Source organism: Castor canadensis, chromosome 5 (genome assembly GCF_047511655.1).
Source record: "Castor canadensis chromosome 5, mCasCan1.hap1v2, whole genome shotgun sequence".
In the NCBI taxonomy this organism is placed as follows: Eukaryota; Metazoa; Chordata; class Mammalia; order Rodentia; family Castoridae; genus Castor; species Castor canadensis.
Genome location: NC_133390.1, coordinates 81,406,548 through 81,427,331, shown reverse-complemented (window position 1 = coordinate 81,427,331; position 20,784 = coordinate 81,406,548). Strand labels below are relative to the sequence as shown.

Genomic DNA, 20,784 nt, shown 5'->3' with positions numbered 1-20,784 from the left:
TGAGAGGGCAGTATGGACTTCCTTTTTACCACATTCTCCTAGTCCGGCTAGGAGATCATCACAGGACACAAGCTGACAAGCCTGTGAGGGTGTCTGGGACTGCATTCATTCTACTCACTGGCCATATCTGACTCTCTGTTTTATGCATTGTGCTTCATTTTGCACAAGTTGTGTACCTCTGTACAGCTTCAGCATGAGAAAGGATAAAAAAAAACAACTGCTATTACACAAGGTTTTGTGACCAGAGAAGTAAAGAGAAAAACAGTGTCTAGCCATCATCTTTAAAATGACCTAAATGATGAGGGAATAAGAGCTCATAGATACTATAGAGATAGTTTTACAGATGGAGAAACCAATGCTCAAAGAAGGCTTCATATGTTCCTCACATATTTGATGTGTGTGTGTATATGTGTATATACACATATATATATTGGTATATTACATATATTAATTATACCCATAGGCTTTGACTTTCAAATGTTCTTGGCTTGCATCAAATATGCCTTCCTCCTGTTGGATTAAATTGTCATTGTACAAATTCAATTTGCTTTAAAATGCTGAGAAATTTTTAGAAGTAAAACTATAAAATGGGAAGAACATTGAATTAGAAGACAGCCAACCATTATTCTAGTCCTGCCATGGACTCTGGGTAATACTGGGCAGATCACTTTCCTCTCTGCCCCTGGACCCCCCATCTGTGAAAAGAAGCTACAGTGGCTGCCCTGCAAGGCTCCCATTGGCTCTGAAATTCTGGGCATCAATGGTTACAATGCTATGGTCAACTCTGGGCTCTTCAAGGTGTCCACATGACTGTAGATAATAACTCATTAAAGGCTGAAACCATGCCCTCTATGAAATATCCTTCCTTTTATTGCAATGAAAAAGATTTTGTTTAGTTCCATTACCCAATTTCCTAAAGGCCTCTAGAACTGCAATGTATCTGCTTATTCTTTTTGGTAAAGCGAAACTTCCTGCGGAACATAACTATTGCTGCTGTTGCTTTTTGTGTCATCCCTGTTTGAAACTAAATTTTATTATTTGTCAAATGTAGATGAGATCTCCATTAACCTCTCCTTGCCACCATTAGATAGCAGAGGTGAGATCTGCAGTAGTGGTAAACTGCCAGAGTTTGTACTAAAGTTAGAAAGAACACATGCCACTAGACACCATGCTGTCTTCTTTGGGAAGTAAAGCAAGCAGTTGCTCTCCACAACCTGTAGGATTTTTTTTTTTTTTTTTTTTTTTTTTTTTGCCTTATAACAAATATACAGAAACTACTGGTGGTCCTTCTACTTGGCAGGAATCACTCTGTTTTTAGCCATTTCTGTTCCTGCACCTGTGTATTCCTTTGAGGAGATCCTTTAAATGATAGTACAGGGTAAAGATGAATTAGGGATGCTATTTTATTTTCTGGGTTATTGCTGTTACTATTTGGGAGAACAAACTACTAAGTGGAGATGAGATTTGTGGGCTTTCTCTTTTTGTACCTGTGTTTCATATTAAGTAGCCTAAGAAGAGTCATTTTACTACGTTTGTACTTATTAAAGATTGGGGAATCACTAATTCAACTTAATTTAAGATATACTGTGCTGTTTCCTTGGGGCAGGGATGGAGGGGGTTGATGTTATATGAAGCAGAAAAGGTAGAAGTAGCCACATTGTGCAGGCCTTGGCTACAAAGCCCAGGAATTTGGACTTCACAAAGGTACTTTACATTTTTACTTATGTTGTTTCTGTCTGTCTTCATTTTTCTAGGATTGTGGTGGTCTCCTGTCTGAAGGAGACAACCAAGGCTGCTACCCCTTGGATGGACACATCCTCTGTAAGACCTGCAACTCTGCCCGCATCAGGGTGTTGACCGCCAAGGCGAGCACTGACCTGTAGATTCAGTAGCCTGCTTCGCTGCACAGTGTACGGCACTGAGAAGAATGAAACAAGAAAAAGATAAGAAATAGGAAAATAGATGCAAGGCAATCAAGCTATGGGATGGACTCTGTTCTTCATCTGCTGTTAACCTTTCTTTAGAAACACGTAGGTTGTGTGGGGTTTTTCTTAAGTTCTTACCAAATACACACTTCACATTCAATCATGTAGAGCCTTAAGGGGCCTTTATTCCAAGGTCTTCCACATTTTTGCAGGGATTATGCTCCATCCCATTCACTTCTGCATTCCTGTAACTTTTAATCCCTGTTTGTCTCACTTTTCATCTGATTGAATAGCTTTTTTTAGTGTGGTATTTGCTGTCACACAGTTTTTCCTGGGTGAATGTGCCAACTCACAGGTGCTTGTAGCTTGAAGTCTCATCCTATCACTTCCCTGTTGCTTATAGCTCTAAGGGTTAGCATTCTGTTGCTGTGCATTGAAAAGTATATTTTCCTGTTGCTCCATGTCAATCATGTCATATAGAAAAAACTATACATTTTCTATGTTAGGCCCTAAAAGATTTAAGTTGTAAAATACATAAATTAAAAACATGCCCAAATTGAATCTACAACCATCCAAATTCAAAATCAGGGCCCATTAGAAAAAAGTTATTGGCCAATAGCTAATGAGTGATAAATGAGACCAAGCTTCAGTTCTTTTCTAAAAAATGACAGATGAGACATGCTGGGCAAAGCATTTTGGGGGCATGTTTGAAGAGCCCGTTATATCCCAGAGTACCACCTTATGATTTTCCTTTTCCACACTGCCTTGAAATAATACTTGCTTTTGTAACATTTCCTATACTGTTCCACTTTTCATATTAGAAATACTATAATCTTTTTTTCTTAACATCTTAACCAAAATTGACTTTTTCTCTAGAAGAAGATACCTATAAAAACTAGTTGAAATTCCTTTTTTCTTGTTTTGTTTTTTTAACCCCCAAACCCAAGTCTTGTTTTGTTTTGTTTTGTTTTTTGTCTCACAGGGCACACAAAATGAAGGTGTGTAGCATGTTTCACTTACTTTATAAAGGAAAAGATTGTGAAATCACAATTTTATTATTCTCATAAATCCTTCTGCAACTCGAATTACATATTGCAGGAGACATTTTCATATCATCAGTGTGACATTTACACCACACTTTCAAAGACAATCACTGTAAAAAAAAAACTTGTCTTTCTGTGCTAAAAATATGCAGAATCTCTGCCTACAATCGTTATTCAAACTCTTATTAGCCAGTGAAACACTTGCTTGCCAACTGCAGAGCCATATTTATTAAGTTCTAGCATGTTTCATTTAAGAAAAGACACCTAGCCTAGCAATGGCAAGTTGCCACTTGTAAACTAATTATTTTGGGATGAGATTTCTTAAAACTTTCTTTAAAAATTCCACAAGTATATGCTTTTAAATTATAGAATACTTTAAATATACAAAAGTATAAATATTAATAATATAATGAATCCCTCTATAACTAACACTGAGTTTAAGAAATATAGTCACATTTCCCAGGCTACCTTTCCCTAATTCCACAAATACCTTTTTTTTTTATTTTTTAAGTGATTCTAAGGTTATGGTTTTCTAGTCTGAATTTTTTTTATTTTTAATATTAACATCCAGAATAGAAATGAAAAATTATTTGAGCATATTTTAAATTGCAACTCATGCCTCAGGAATTACAGTTAAATTTAACTTACTTGAATAGGAGTCATCACAAAAGTGATTCAGAAAAAAAAAAGAAATTCTTAAGCCTCTGCCACTACAGTTCATCTAATCAATCTGTGACTTATTTGCTTTTGCTACTAAACAGTTTTGTGTTAGAACCACCAAAGTTATAAATCTTAAGGGCTTCTTTGGACCACTGCCCTGTTCTTATCTTGCATCTCTTATCTTTGATCTTATATTTCTCATAATATGAAATATAATGAGATTCACGTAGGGGCAGCATGTGAGTTTTAGGATACAATAGTGACTGTGACTCTGAATTCCTGTGGTGTTCCAGATCAAAGACCAGACCATGCTAATGACCTCAAAAAGCACTGGCTGTTAAAACAATTGGGGTGATAATATAATCAGTTTGATTGTATTCACTAACATGTTTACTATGAAATACTTTGGGGAAATTGTCTTTAGGACCAAAAACAGAGTCCAGTTTATTGAGGGATAGGTTTTATCTCTGGAAATGAAGTTAGCTTATTATAAATTTTGCCAACAGAGAAAGAAATTGTGAAATATTTATACTATAAAAATGCAGTACCATCCTACTTGTTTGTTACATGTAAGTCCTCATGTAACTGAATGTTTACATGACGAAAGAAAAAGTTATAAGAAAATCCTGCCGCAGGCCCACCACCGTGGCTCTGCCACAGAATTCTGCTTGCTTACAACCTTTACAGTGCATTCTTGTCACATAACCTCAGAATATCTTTACCAAAGACTTATAAAGTAAGTATCTTTTAAATACAGACTTACACATTTATAATAATGAATGTGCACACACACAGAAATATTTAGATTTAGATGCTTTTCTTTCACAAAATCTAATAAGGAAAAAATCCTACCACATTTTACTCTAGGATTTCCTAAATATATGATTTATTATATTGCTTTCTTACCTTTTTCTATTAATTGTTTGTTTTGAACAATGCCAAGTCACCCTTTATTGTTTCATACATGAAATTTTGCCTATAACAGAGATATAGAAATCATATTTTACTGACTGATTATACTCATATTGCCTTTCGATATAGTGTTTTGATTTTATCATTTAAATACATGAATAATAGAAAAAAATCATAGAGTCTATAACAGAAAGTTTGTAAAAGTATACTAGATTTTTAAAACTATCAAGAGCACAAATATTTGGTATTTCTGTGTAACATGGGAGATACAGAAAAGGAAAAAAGCCACAATGCCATGAGCTCTACAGACGATTTCAAAATGAATTGATTTTTTTTTGTAGTGCTGGGAATTGAACCCAGGGCTTTGCACATCCTAGGAAAATGCTCTATTGAGCTAAAGCCCAGCCCAAATAAGACTGTTTGGATCCCTAGCTTATACGCCTCAATATGGAGTCTGGTTGACAAACAAAATTGCCTGTAAAAACTCAAAATTAAGCCACATGATGCAGCATAAGACCTCAAGGTTGAGATGCTGACATCGCTGCAGTTCAAAGATATTATTTGTTTGTTCCCCTGTCATCATTGCTGTTTCTGTAGGAGCGGCTTTTTCTGATCGATATTCCATCGTAAGACATACGATGATTAATGAGTTGAACTTATCAATAATAATTATTTTCTATGGAAGATACTGCAGAGATATTCATGGTGGTGTTTAAAGAATATAAAACTTAAAACACACTTAAATATTTGTATTTATGTCCAGGGGAGAAGAGAGTGCTTTTCCAGTGAGACTGTAGATTAACAGAATATAGACAGGACTCTGAAAATACCACTGCCAGCCATTTTTCCTAGTTGGTAAAAATCCTATTAATGTGAACCAACTAGGAATAACAGTGTTATTTCTATTTGATATGGTTTGGGCTTCTCTTGTCAAATCTGTGTCGGCTGCCCCCTGATCCTTCCATTATCAAGTTTTGAAGGGTGTTGGGAAAATTATGGCAGCTGCTAGGGAGATCAGGGAAACACTGATGTAACCTCACTGCCTCTCACCATTCCTCTTGGCTTGGAAAGGCATTTTTTTATATACATTTCTAGAAATATTGCCATTCTACCTTAGAATTTCACATTTGTAGTTTAAACAAGTGATTGTCCATCTGTTGCCTAGAGCTGCAGTACATGTGTGTTATGAATGAAATATGACAGCATGTTCCATACCCTTACTTTAGCCATCTGTAGGAAACCAGCAAACTGAAAAAGATATACCTCTATGAAAATGTTCTCTAGTTCATTTTCTGGGATGGCTCTTTTCATGCACTTTTATGGGAGACAATCAGAAAGCAACCCATCATTGTGCCTTATTTTTTAAAATAATCTGTTTATACTACTATGATTGTTCTACTGAAGTCTGAAATATCAGAGTCTAAATCTCAAAGGTATACTCATCGAAGTTTCAAAAAACATTCAGACAACTCTGAACTTTTCCTCTTAAAAATCTTCCAAGAGTATTTCCTTTGGGATGGACCTCTCAGGTTCCTAAATTATGAAAATATTCTTATGCCAGAAGGCGATCTATTGGGTGCTGTTAGTGTTTATGATTTGGTCTTACTTTGGATTTCATCAGGTAATAAAGACAGAGACTTGAGCCTTTTACACCCATTTGGCATATCCATTTTTTAAAATTACCGTTGTATAATAGTGAACAGAACACATTGGGGATCCTGGTTCTTAATAAGTCTTTAATATTGTGCAACCATTGACATTTCAGGGCAACTTATTCACTTGACAGATACTCAGAATGGAACTTTTCTTATGAGATTGTTTTCTTAGCATAGCTTTATTTTAAATCTTTAAAAATAGTCTGACAAGCAATTGTGACTTGATGAGAATGCCTAACTCTCCTCTCCCTCCTGTCCTTTCTCCCTCCTTCTCCTTTTCTTTCTATCTTGCCACTTTTTCTACATTCTTCCTTCCTTTCATTTCTTCTTTCCATTCTGCCTATTAATGCTGCCTTACTTAGACTTTTTATAAATTAAATCAGCATACTATGATCCTATGGAATTATGATTCAATTAAGGGAAGAAGGCTACCAGAAAATACATGCAGTTTCCAGAAAATCATCCTTTTTCAGGAGCATATTTTTTAAGTTGTTTTTATTCATAGAGTAGCATGAACTTTAATGAATCTTTATCAGGAATTCAGGTTGTAGGTTCTTGGCAAATTCATTTTTGACTGTTCTAGTTTTCTTAGCTATAGGCAAAGTAATCTCTCTGAGACTAGGTTGAGAATTTGTTTTAAAATCCAAAGCATTTTGACCACAAAACAATTATGGTTTTAGTGGTAGCGTATCATTTTGTTCCATTGAAACTTGATAGCTTTCCTTATGATAAGGAAAAACTATTTTCTTTTCAGAATTTCAACACATAGCAGCATTTAACCTATGATATTAAGTCCTAATAGTTGAATCACAGTATTTTCAGGAGTTAGGTCAGCACTCAAGTTTTTTTGGAACATGGATTTCAGGAATATTTTCCCTTCAGTATAGAAAAGACACTAATTCCTTTCTCTGTTTTACTTTTTGTTCCTTGTGCAAAAAGTCATAAACTCTATTTTAGTTAGCCAATATGCATGATACTTGTATTTGTAGTAAGCTGTGTGGAAAATGCATTTTTATTCAACTGATTGAAGTTAGAGAAAATACTGAAATGTCTGTTCTTCATATGTGATTGTCATTTAATTTATAGAAATCTCCAAGTACACTAATATCTTTACTTTTAGCCTTCATTAAAAATAAGTTAGTATTCTATTAACACTTATATATACTACAGAAAGGGGAATGCTGCAGCTAATTACATCGTTGCATTTAAAGATTCTTGTAGGAAGCCTTTCCTGCTTTGTGGCTTAAAGTTTTCTGAGACACCAATGCACTCAGGGGCAAGAGAAAACCTCAGTCATCTAAATCTGATGGACATCTACCTGATATGCCCAAGTAGAAGCCTTATTAAGTAGCCACAAATACATTCCATCAACTTAGCTCTGAATGTAATTTCTAAATTCAGATTTCAACTCTAGAAATAGAATAATCTTACCAAGAGCAACAGGCATAGCTCGAGTTGTAGAGTTCTTGTCTAGCACGCCTGAGGCCCTGGGTTCAAACTCCAGCACTGGGGCAAAACAAGAAGGCCCTATCAAGAATGAGACAAGTGTTGCCATGTCATGTTGAGTTCTACACCAGTATACAGCATTATAGTTGCCCACAAACACCAATGCTATTCCTAGGTAAAAAGAATTGTGGGTCTTGTAAAGATCTGAATTGCCTCAGTTATTTTCCTAACTAATTACCATCCCAAATCTTCTTAAACCTAGCCAGTACGTAGTTCTGCTCATGGCAATCTAATCTAGCTCTAGAGCTACGCTGAAACCTGCCTAAATTCTGAATCTTTGTCTCTCTAAGTTTGAAATCCCCAACTCCTTCAACTTTTCCTATTTAATGACAGAGTAACATCACTGTTCTGCTTCTTCTTTGAACAATTGGACCCAAAAATATTTCATAGTTCTATTTCAGTCTACTCACTGAAACTTAGCAATCTCTATGGGTCAGGGTAGGTAAAAACACTTTGAGGTTGAAAGTGAGTAGAATTTAGAATCACCCAAAAGGAGTTCTTCTAAGGACTCAGAATGAAATTTAGATAAAGATAGAACTCCCATGTGTACATAACAGTACTCTTACTTTATAATCTATACTGGTTTTGCTCGTGACAAAATCAGTCATTCTGAAAACAAAAAACAAGCTAAAGCATATGCCATCCATGAAATTCCCAGTTGTCAATTCATAAAATCTCTTCTGCCCTTTCCCTTTATCCCTGTCTTCTTAAGAATAAGATGTTTCTTGTCCATGTTTCCACACTGAATATAGGAAAGGAGTTCTTGGCACTTTACAAGTTCCTCATAAATAGTTACTGCTTGTCTGGTTTTGAGATTCATTTCAGTTCACTCTGTGCTAGAATGTTTGTGCCTAGAGATGTTGTGCTTTAGACCAAGTGAGCAGCTTCTCTCTATAATTAATTATATACTGTCCTTAGAAATCCATGATTTCTTTTAAGATTTATCCTCCTAATAGCTTACTGCCTTACTCATCTCCTCATTTTAATAATCACTCCCTACTCATCATAAGAGAATCAGCTTATAAGTAACTTTGATTCAGGTCAACTGCCATAAGACCAAACAGGTTCAATCCATACTTACTCCATAGAAAGTAATATGGCATAGGGAAGAATAATTCTTCCCAGTGGCATCTATAAAGCTTCATAAAGGAGCTGAAATTTAATAAGAAATCTTGAGTTGATTCATTTACTTTATTTGGAAATTGAAGCTAAAATTTCTAAAACAGACTAGGAGAGCACAAGTGGTATTCCAGAAAAGGTACTCTGCCTTGGCCAAAACATCACAGATCCAGAATTTCCTCCTTAACAGGAGAAAAGGCTTTCATATATTCATAGTAAACTGGAGGGAAAATCATAGAGGTAAACAAATTGTTACTTGATTTTTCATGCCTTTATAATTGGAAGAGAGAATATGTTGGCCAGACATTATCCAACATGTACCATATGAACAGGAAGCAGTCCTCCATGAACTTTCACAGTACAAAAAGAGCATTCTTATTGGTCCATAGCTACATCCTGTAGTCTACCAGCAAATGCACCAGTCTATTAAACCCCCACAAGAAAACAAGTAGAGCACCTACCCGTAAGACTCCACAGTAATCTATTCCTGTTCGTGTTAAAATTCTGTCACAGATTCATTGCTAAGCAGTAATCCAGACTCTGCCTAAACAGCACCTGTGTCTAGGAACTCATTACCCATGAAGTCTTCCAGGTCTTCCATTTCTTCCAACACCCTTTGTTCCAAGATCCCTCTGACTTTAAAACAGAACCAAGGACTGAGGCATAGCTTAAGAAGTACAGCACCCCCCTAGCAAGCATGAGGCCCTGCGTTCAAACCCCAATATGACAAAAAAAAAAAAACCCAGTCTTCAGGGCTTATGTCCTCTTTGGCATCACACAAAACTAACCTATAGTACGTAATAAAATGTTTTGTTGCCCCTCCATTTTCCTTCTATTATGTTTGTTTTGTTTTTAGACTAGGTATTACATTTTTAAAAGTTTACTTTTTTGCTAATGATTATTAAAATCTTTAAACAGCCCTAAAAATAGTCAAAAAGATTTCCTGAGAGTCAGATATTAGAGATTATGAGGTTTTTTGTTACTGTTGTTGTTAATTGTACTTTCTTTTCAGAAAGAAAAATGTTCAGTTATTATATAGCTTCATACCATCCCCCAGCAACTAACCCAGATAAGTAGAACTGTGTTGAAAACTCATTACTTTTGATCAGTTCTTCTGTGCAAAAGATATCAACCTTAAGTAGTGGGGTTATATTATGCTATATTTTTATGCATTAATATATAAATTCTTCCATTATTGCGCTGACTTACTTGATAGTTTACTTAGTATTCCTCAGTTTAGGGGATAACAAGGATTGTGTCCTCATCTACCCCAACTTTGAATTAGAAAGGCCTATAAGTGGAACCTGCCATTTGTCTCTGAGCAACACCTGAAGGTGGCTTTCTGAACTGTAAAATAATAATTCCTGAGAGAGCTTACAAACTGCTTTCACACATAAAACAGTCCTGGGAGGAAGGTTATTAATAGCCCTATCCTCGAAGAGAAAGCTGAGGCTTAGAATCGTTAAGTGACTTGCCAAAAGCAGTATTGCTAGTAAGTGGGATTTGGGGATGTCCCCAGGTCTGGCAAGACTACTGCCCTCTTAGAGAGCAACTGTGTCTCTCACAGCCTCTGGAAGCCCCTGTTAGAAATCATCAAAGGAAATTTACAGAAGCCATATGGCTATCAGTGCAGACCCACAAGTGTACTGCAGTGTTGAAGATAATTGAGGGCTCACACACATCTGTGTCATCTTGTTGGAAATCACTAGGTGTTCTGTATGATCAGCCTTGTGATGAAGTTGATGGAGAAAGGACACTGATAGAATAAACAACCGGCACAGAAGCATACCACAATAAATTTCCCCAGAAGGAGTTGGTTTAAATTACATTAACTGAAAGCCTCTCTGGAACTATCAGATTCAGGGTATCAACTGAGACCATATCATTCAGAATTCAGTAGCATGTAAGGTGACTTGATCCTTAAGCAGAGCCGCTATCCCATGGGCCACCATGTATGGCCCCCAGAGGCAGAGACTGCTGTAGGTGAACAATGCATATTAGTCTTTCCATCAGTTCACATAGATTCAGAGCCCACCATTGCTCAGAATTGGCCTTTGTCATTTGAAAGACTTGGCTTCTTGGGCTGTTGTACTTCTGTGATTAATATATCCTCATCACAAAGAGTTTGGTGTACTATATTGTTTCCAAAAAAGAAAAAAAATGTACATTGTGAAAGTTGCTCTACAAAACATGTGAAAAGTGGGCATTCTTTTGTTGAACTGCATCCCTCAGGAAGCTGTCCTTTTGGGGTATGCTCTTGGCTTTCTATTTCATTTTCCCTCTTCTGATTGTTTGCTGTGTTAAAAATCTGTGAACTTATTCCAAATTAAATCTAGGAAACCTTTAAAATGGTATTTCCTAGTAAGTTTTCTAGGCATTTTCCCTCCCTGGTGTCTATCATCTATCTGCTCATACCTTGAGATTAATGAAAGCCAAGTAAAATAACAAACTTCTTCTCGGTCTTTCCAGTTTCCCCCGGGGAATACAAAAGACACCAGCAGGATCAGGAGAGCAATGGCCTAGGTTGAGACAGCGCATTCCAAGACTAGAAAGGTGCTTCAGATTCCTGTGTGTTTGAAGAATGTGATAGCTGGTAGAACAGGAAGAGATCCTTGTAGCATAAATGAAGGACCGCCCTCCCCCACTAGGAATGATTAATACAGTAAGCATTTTGAACACTTCTTAGAATTATCTAGAAGAGTACACCTGAATAGAGGCTTACTTGGTGGAACTTTGATGTTTTATTAGAGGGAATAAAAGGACAACAAAGAGTTATGAAAAAGCAGTCCTTTAAAAAATTTATTTTCAGATGTCTTTATAAATCATTCACAAACCCTGATTTATTTTTACATAATATAAAGAAGAAAACTAATGAAAATTTTGTCTCCTCCACCCTATATGATACAGTCCCCCAGATTTAGGAAAAATACAATTGTGTTGTTTTTAAAACACACACACACACACATACACATTCTAAGAAAACTGATCCTCTAAAACAAAAATCTTACTTTAAAACACGTCAGCTTTTCAGGCCAGAAAGTTAATAATTCTTAGACTTGACCCATTTATGTAGCTGCCAAAAAAGAAAAAGAAAAAGCTAGTTAAATTTTGTATGTATCTATTTATCTTTTAAAATATGCCAAAGCAGTTTGAGGTGGGGATGGAAGCTAAGGTATTTCTCTCTCTTGCTTAATTCACTCTTTATGCTTCTACCCATCAAGAAAAGGGTAAAGAACTAAAGGGCCTTTATTATTGATGCATTGTATTGCCATTTTATATGGTACCTGCTTTGCTTCATACCAAGGTGTAGGAATAATAATTGCTTTCTTAAATCCATTCCCTCCATGCTAAGGAAGCAAATATTAAGTCTGAATGTCTTTCTTCACCAAATTATTTAGCTCCATTTCTGAATGAGTTTAGAAAATACAAAATGGAAAGAGCTACCTTTTCATAGAAACATTTTCCTTTTTTTTTTTTCCTTTCTTTCTTGGGCAGGGGGAGATTTAATTATAAAGGACAAAAAGTCCAGTTTCTTCTCCTCTCTCTTTCCTTTTAGGTGACAGTGATGATCACTTAGTAATTACAAACCAGAACAGGAGAAGCGCTTTGCCAGGATACTGTATCTACCTGTTAGCCAGGTTAATGTTTTCATTCATTCAAAGTCAGATTTTGAGGGGAAAAGGATTTTCATAATTTAAATGTCAACAGTAGGAATGGTCTCATATTTTAACTCTCAGATAATAAAAGGGAAGTTTTATTTGAATAGTGTGTGCATTTTACTAACCCTGTGTACTTTTTGCTTAGTTTCTAGAAGAATGTCAAATTCATCAACATATCAGGGTTACATTCCCAAAAGCACCATGGTACTTTAGACTTCTCTCACTAGGAACCAGTGTGGACCATCCCATCCTCCCAGCTCAAGAAAAAAGTCCAAACTGAGATATAGCCTACATAAAGAGATTTAGGACCCTAAAAACTAAATCTTAGCACAAACATTTTACACTGAAGTGGTAGCAAAGTCATTTAAAATGACTTTCTTCCTTTTATTACCCATATATTCCCTTGGGAAAGCTGGTGAGCAAAGTATCCAAGACTTATTTCCTTATTAAAGAAAGTTAGAACATTTCCCCTCTAAAAACCTGAGTTATATCCTCATTCTTTTTCAGAAAACATATCAAAGAGCAAATAGAATTAAAGATGACATGTGATTGTCTCATTCTTTAGTATGAATAAGATTACCACGTGGTATAATGTGCCTTAAGTGAAAATTTAAACTTAGATGCAAAACTTTCAGAGTTGGATATAGTGCTGAATTTTTTTTCTGCATGTTCTCTATGCAGTGAATTACTTGTTTCTTGGTTTGTTTTGTCTTTTAACCTATACCATTATCATTACTTTAACAAATTTGGAGCTTCTCTTTCTCTACTGCTAAGTATGGGAATATGTGCAATTATGAGATGTACAAAAAAGGAAAGGGAAAAAAAACTTTCTAAGTAGCAAATCTGTGCCATAAAGTAGATGTGACACAAAGATGCAGAGCCTGAGGATAGTAATTTTCCCCAAGCTGCACACACAAGCTTTTATTTCATGGCTTTGTCACAGGCTTTTTCTCTTTCTGTGCCATCACCTTTGAGAAAAACGATTGCACCTTCTCCAAGTCTGTCTTTTTAACAGCTACAGTTGAGTTGGCAAGACTTCCCCAGCTCTGAATATAGCCATTTGCCAACTCTGGCCTCTTTGAGAGACTGATTCAAATCTGTGATCTTCTGTTCAGCACACACATCAGCAAAGTGAGAAGATGAGCACTAAATATAGGCTCTATTAACTTTACTTTTAGATTTACTGCCTTCAAAAAGTGCCTATTCTGAGAAACATAAACGTTATTCCTACATATGTATGTACACACGGTACCCAAAGTCGTACTGTTCAGCCTTCAAAACATACCATCAGAAGAAGTAGGTGCTGAGATAAGAAAACCTTGCCAAATGGAAGAAAGTCACTCATTTCCAGTATCCTCTTGAGTGGCTCCATTAAATGGGCTGCAAGCACATTCTCTGAGCATTCCTTGCTCATAGAACCACATTGTATTTATATACCAAGAATGGCGGTATGTTGCTGAAGTCTCCTGTATGCCATTTCACGGAAATATATACGTTATAGATTTGGAACATTTAGTCAGGGAAAAAGTGTTTAGGAGAATTAATAGAGCCAGACTTTGTATTAGAATATGTGTCATATGTGTGTTTTATAAACTAAGCGTTGGTAGGCTTAGAGTGTTATGTGTTTCTTCTTTTATCTTCAGGCTAACATCAGACAAAACTAAAAGTCTTGGCTGAGGGGACTGGGTCTCAGAAGGCCAAACGTCTCCGTCAGATCCTTAGAGCATTTTTACTCTTTACTCCTAAGAACAGCAGTACATGCTATCTGATGGCTTTTGTTCCATAGTTCTGTCACTCACAGAAGAGTTCGTAGATGATATTGATGAAGCAGCAGCATAGCCTAGAAGGATGGAGTCTCACCCACTGGTGGCAGTAAGGAGAGGGCCAATAAACAGGATGAGGTAGACAGTGCAGGATTGTAGAAGGGTTGAAGGGAGGACATGATTCCAAAAAAGATTGTTCTCAATGTGTCGTCTGACTCAACCAGCTGGCAGATTATACTTGCCAAGTCGCTCCCTTTCCTACTAAGCCAGTTGGCTTCATATTCAGTTGAATATGCCTCTGAAGAAAGTCAGATACATCTACTTAGTCTTTCTGAAAGGAAGCTCTTGATATCTTCTTGGTCACAAAGTTGTCAGCTCTCCTACCAGTTTCACCAAGTGGAAGTAAAAGGAACAAGCGATGGAAGATAGATCCAATGCCACTGCAGTCAGCCACCACTCTGTTTTCTCAGAAGTATCCCCATTTCCTAAACCAAAGGTGAAGGCACAACAGAGCTCTGATAAATGATTTCAAGATTGTGACTACCTTGCTTTAGGAGCCATCATTTTCTGAGACTAGTTGATTGTTTAAGGGAGAAAGGTGATGCTCTTCACTAAAAACATATCCTGTCCTAGTAATGTTCCTTTTCTGCTTTTACCTCACCCAGTTTCAACACTAATTATTTTCTGTTTTTTAGTGAATCAGATTTGAGTTCTAGAAAACAGTTTCAAAAATTTCGTGTGATGTCATAAAGGTATTGGGATTATAATAGATTTTCCTCCTTGGAAACAACTAGACATAAAAAAAAAAAAGACATATGGCCTTGCTTTAGATTTCAGTCTGATGATTGTGAAACATGGTAGAGTTTTATGAAAAGGTTAAATAATGTTTACATGGAGACAGATCAAGGACAAGGAGGAGACAGGAAGAAGTTAGGCTTTCTGCAAGCTAAATGTGTCTACAAAGAGCAGATACCTCCTACAAGCTAATTACAACCACAGCACCCTATGATCAGCTGCCAGTCTGAACATTTCCTGACTTAGAGAAAGCCAACAAAACATAGAGAATATGACTTTTTCCATAAAACTGATACAGGGCCAGAGTAATACTAAAATATAGGTTTCTATTTGTTAAACTATTTTGAGCATTTATTCCCTACATCATGAAACATCCCAACATCTCCAAAATAACACACATGGTTCCATAAAAAAAGAATGAAATCTGTTATAAGCAAGTGATTTGGATATTTGCTTTTGTATGTATACATTATCCAACAATATTAAAATATGATTTTATTTGCCTTCTATCAGTTATTTTTAACAATTATGTTTTCCAGTGCTCTATAAGAACAAAAATGAAATCATACTCTTTTTTTCTGTAAAAGAATTACTTTGTTATATTTAGAAATCCAATAAAGTTCTAAATACATTTATTTGCCTGTGTGTGGAATTGTTTTTGAGTCATGTGATCTCTGTTTCCTTTCCTTCTAAGCCTGTTGCTGTGATTCATTTTTTACATCATTTGCTTTCCATATGGTCTTCTGAGAATGGGAATGTCTCTCAAAGCAACTATGAAGTCACAAGAGCCTGAAGCCCTTACTCTTGTCCCTGTCAGCATACATGAGCTTAACATCTGACATTTTCTGAAATTGCTTCACCACCCTCCTGTCTGAACCCTGCAAATAATTTTTGCTTTTTAAAGGTGAAGCCAAGTGAATGGTCCCTTGAAGTGGGAGTGGAGGGTTTTCTACTCTCATTCAATAACTGGCTGTCTTTTTAACACTTTTATTCCATCTGTACTATGAATACTCTTCAAACATTGACAATCCGCTCTGTACTACGCAACTTGAGGGACAGGGTATAAAAGTTTCTATTGTCAAGGAACCCATAGTATAGTTGAGCTGAGAGATATTGGTACAAATCACTATAAGGAGACAAAGGTAGAGGAGAGAGCATCTTCACATTTTCAAAACTTTGCACTTAAACATTTGCAATAGCTCTCTGATTGTTTTACAGGTGAATATGCTGAGGGTGAGAGAAAATTACCTAAGTACCTAAGATCATCATTACTTTAAGAAACTTTTTTTTACTTTTTAAAGTAGCAGTCTGCTGGGGAACAAAGCACCCAGTTGCCTAAACCCTAGGATTAAGTAGAACTAGAGTATACATGAATCTCCTTCCATGAAAGTCAAAAAATAGTACCTGTTCTCTTTCCCACTTAAGCCTCAGTTTTTCTCTCTCCAGTACTATGTTTCAACCTATTAATGCTGAGACATAAAGAGAAATGCAAGTGGGAGGACTCTAGAGTAGAGGCCGTTTTTTGAGCTGCCAGATATAAGATGCATCCCTGAGCTAATAAATGGTAGGTGAATCACTGAGACTCAAGACATAACTTCTTGCCAGAAAGTTGTAAACAAAAAAGGACATTCCCTCCCCTAATTTTCTGTTAATCACTTTGTGTTCCTTGCCACCTCCCCTTCTTTCTGGAGTCTAACACTACATTCATTCACTTGTTCCTATTCATGAAATGTAAGAGCTAGAAGGGCCCTTAGAGATCATTTACTCTGGTCTTATGAAGGAACACTTAAGTCCAGAGATGTGAAGGCATTTTCCCAAGGTCACAAAATAAAGACAAGGCTGGGTCTTGAGGACTGACTCTCAGGCCAGTGTTATCATAGAGATGACTTTAATAATGTGGAAATACAGTAACATTTAGTAATAAACAAAACTGAAATGGTCTCATGTCCCTAAACTCTAACTGAAAATCTGAAAGACATATTTTAGGAAAAAAAAGAAAATAAAGCAAGAAAAAATATCAATAGTGTAACAAGGAATGGTGAGCAAAGAAACTAGCAGCAACATAATTAAATCTGAACAAGCTATGGTAAAGGAAAATCTAACTTGAAGGGATTTTTTTTAAAAAGCTAAATTATTGGACAATAGAATGTAGGCCCACATTATAAAATCAATAGGAGAAATGGAATGGGGATAGGGTAGGGATAAATGAAGCAAATATTTTAAAAGAATAGGAAAAAAAATAATGGGACAGATACAAAGCATATACAAGCATGAATCCACAAATACCAATAATTATAATACCTATAAATAGAGTAAAATCTACAGTTAAGAGATAACATTTTTTCAGACTGGATTAAAAGTCCAACTTTATGCTACTTATAAGAAACATACCTAAAACATAAGTCAGAGAAAGTTTAAAGTAAAAGAATGGATACTTTATCAATAACCATTACTCAAAACAAGAGTAAATGTATTAGTATTTCAGACAGAGGAAACTTTAAGGCAAAAAAGTATTATTGGTCAGAGAGCATTGCTTATTGAAAATAAAGTTCAATTTCATAAAAGAATATAAATTTTAAACTTTATTGAACCTAATATTGTTTCAACACATAAAAGTGACATTTATATAGCTAAGAAAAAAAAGATCATAAATCCACCCCCAGAGGAGGATATCTTAACACAATTCCCTCAACACATATGCAAATAAGGACACAAAGAATCACTAAAGATATAGGAGATTTGAATATTATTAAAAAGACTTGGTTTAATGGATATATAAGAATTTCTACAAAAAAAAATTCCACACTCACCAGATGAAAAATAAGCTGTTTCCTGAATCACATATGAGCAATTTACTAATACTAATCACCTAGGCCAATTATCAACAAAATTGGTATCATATTTCAATAGGTAAATTTTTTCTCGATAAGAAAAAATTTTTTAAGATAGAGTCTTGCTATGTAACCCAGGCTGATCTGGAACCCACTAATTAGCCCAGGCTGGCTTTGGACTCTTAGTCCCCCTGCCTCTATCTCATGAGTGCTAGGATTACAGGCATATCCCACCATGCCTGGCTTGTGATTTTAAATGTTTCATTTGTCAATCAAGTTAGAATTTCTATAAGAAAAAAGTGAGTAATTCCCAATATATTATATAAGGCAAATGGCCAATCTTATTTATTAATATGTAGATTTAAAACTTATGACACACTGGAAAAACCAAACACAGTAGTGAGGATAAAAAAAATATAAGTAGGGTTTTTATCCCAGGAATACAAAAGTAGTTGAACATTAAAAAGTCTGTTCGTGTAATTTGCTACATTCACAAACAAAATAGAAATGTCTTGGGCTGGATGGACTAGAGGGCATGGCTCAAGAGGTAAAGCACTCACCTAGCAGTTCAGGGGCCCTAAATTCAATCCCCAGTACTACAAAAATAAAACCAGAAAGAAAGGCTTGTGCTGAGGATGTAGCCCATTGGTTGAGCATGTATATATAGTATGCATGAGGGGCCCCAGCACAAGGGAAAAAAGAAAAGTCTAATGACCATAGTATTTCAAGAGATTCAGAAAAAGAATGTTATAAAATAGGTATTCGTGATATTTTTTTAAAAATATAGCTGTTCAGCAAACTAGGAATAGGAAGAAACTTCCTTAACTAAATTGGGAGTACCTATGCAAAAGCCACCCCAAATGTCAACACAATGGAAGTAATTATTGTAAATTACAAGCAAGAGAAAGAAGCTCATTGTCACCACTTCTAATCAACTCTGTACTGAAGACTGTACTCAGTGTAGTTATGAAACATTAATAAAATACATGAAGTGTGGAATGTAGGGGACCAAACCGCCACTTTATAGAAATGCAAAATAATATACAAAGAAGTATTTAAAAGTTTGGTAGGTTTGCAAATATAATGCTATCCCCCAAACCAACTTTTTTGGGTATATTAATGTGTGGACACAGACTTCAATAATATGATTTTAATAAGCCATATATAATAGCAACAAAATATGTAAAGTACCTAAATATATCTTTTTAAAAATGGGCAAGAACTTAATGGAAAAAATCATGAAATTTTATTAAAAGATACTAAAGGAGATAAATTGAAATATTCATCATATCAATAAGATATGCATATGAATATACATAATACCACAAATGTAAAGTTTTCCTAAATTTATCCATAGGTTTAAAGGGATTCTAATATGAATCTCAACAAAATTTTTCTTGGATTTTCACAAGCTAATTCCAAAATTGACATTGAAAAGCAAATACAAAAATACTCTGAACATTTTTGAAGAATAAGGAGAAATAATTTTCTTTATTAAATGAGACTCTCCATAAAGTTAAGAGTAATTGAGACAATGTGTTGTTTGTAATTAACAAAGACAAATATACAAAGGGGATGACTGATAATCCTAAAACAAAATCACCCATTTATAGTAATTTAATAGAAGACATAGATGGCATGTCTCTTTGGAAAGGGTAAATGTTGAGATATTTTCTTTTTTGTTGTTGTTTTGGTGGAAAAATAGTATCTAATGCTTACCTTGTGTAAACAAACCTTTAAGATCTGTTTTACAAGCTCTATGGCCTTTAGGTCACAAAAGATATCTTGAACAAAATGTAAACCACATAAACTATAACTAAAAAGAAAGGACAACTTGAGCTCCATTAAAAGTAAGAAATTTAGTTAATGAAAAGACTCATAACAGCCTTAAGCAGGGAAAAGCTATTTGCCAGACATAAAATTGATAAAGGATTACTCTCCAAAATGTCAAAAAAAAAATTCCTGTGGAGAAGAAAATGCAATAGAAAATGGGCACAAGAATAGGCATTTCATGGAAGAAGCAATATTCATGACCAATTTATAGATGAAAGAGCAATTAAGTTAGTTATTTGATTATGAAAGTTAAAACTAATATGAGTCATCATTTTATACCCATCAGATCAGCAAAACTCTAAAAGTCTGATAAGGTCAAGCACTGGGGATGATATGAAACAAAAATAGTGGGAGTGTGAATTGTTTAAATGACTCTGGAAAATAATTTAGCATTCTTTAATAAAGACCAAACTGTGTCAATCCTATGACCAGTGTGCTATTTGGCTCTCTGTTATTGTAACAACAAGTTCCTGAGATTACCAACTTATAAAGAGAAAATGTTTATTATGGCTTATAGTTTTGAAGGTTCTAATTCATGATCCATTGTCACTGTTATGTTGGGGCCTGTATGAGGCAGCACATCATGGTGGGAAAAGTACAGTGAAGCAAGTTGTTCACTTCATAGAGTCTAGGAAGCAAAGTGAGAGAGAAAGAGACTACAGAATTACAATCCCCTTTGAAGGTACAGCCCCCATGACCTAAGGCTTCACACTAGTCCCCACCTCTTAAAGTTTCCACCATAGAATTTTTTCTCTTGTTTTGCCTGGGGTGCACATGCCTGTGCTGTCTCTGGCCTCCGGCAGGAGATGTGAGCAGCCCAGATCAACTCCAATGGTACCTGAGATGCAGAACCATGTTTGTCTCCTCCCAGAAAGTGTTCATTGCTTCTTCATTCTCCAGCATCTCATCCCTGCTTTTGCCTTCACAACCATGGACAGGGAAAGATCAGCATAAGAATGGCTTTATAGGCCATTTTCTGGATGACACTGTGCTGCTGAAAGTGACCCCGTGTGACTCAGTTTCTCTACTGCTGTGACCTGCGTGCGGTACCAATGTTATAGAGAACTGAAGTCAGTGTGGAAG

The 20,784-nt window shown here is 35.7% G+C and overlaps 1 protein-coding gene across 19 annotated transcripts in view; it reads left to right on the top strand.

Annotated features, from left to right (window-relative positions):
- The window catches only part of Lpp (LIM domain containing preferred translocation partner in lipoma), a 642,244-nt gene extending 626,572 nt beyond the window's left edge, over positions 1-15,672 (top strand). For all 19 annotated transcript variants that reach the window (XM_074073556.1, XM_074073563.1, XM_074073562.1 and 16 more), the window contains one exon: positions 1,755-15,672. In XM_074073556.1, the coding sequence (XP_073929657.1) occupies positions 1,755-1,883 (129 nt within the window). In that variant the 3' untranslated portion in view covers positions 1,884-15,672. The remainder of the gene's footprint in view (positions 1-1,754) is intronic.
- Positions 15,673-20,784: the final 5,112 nt, after the last annotated feature.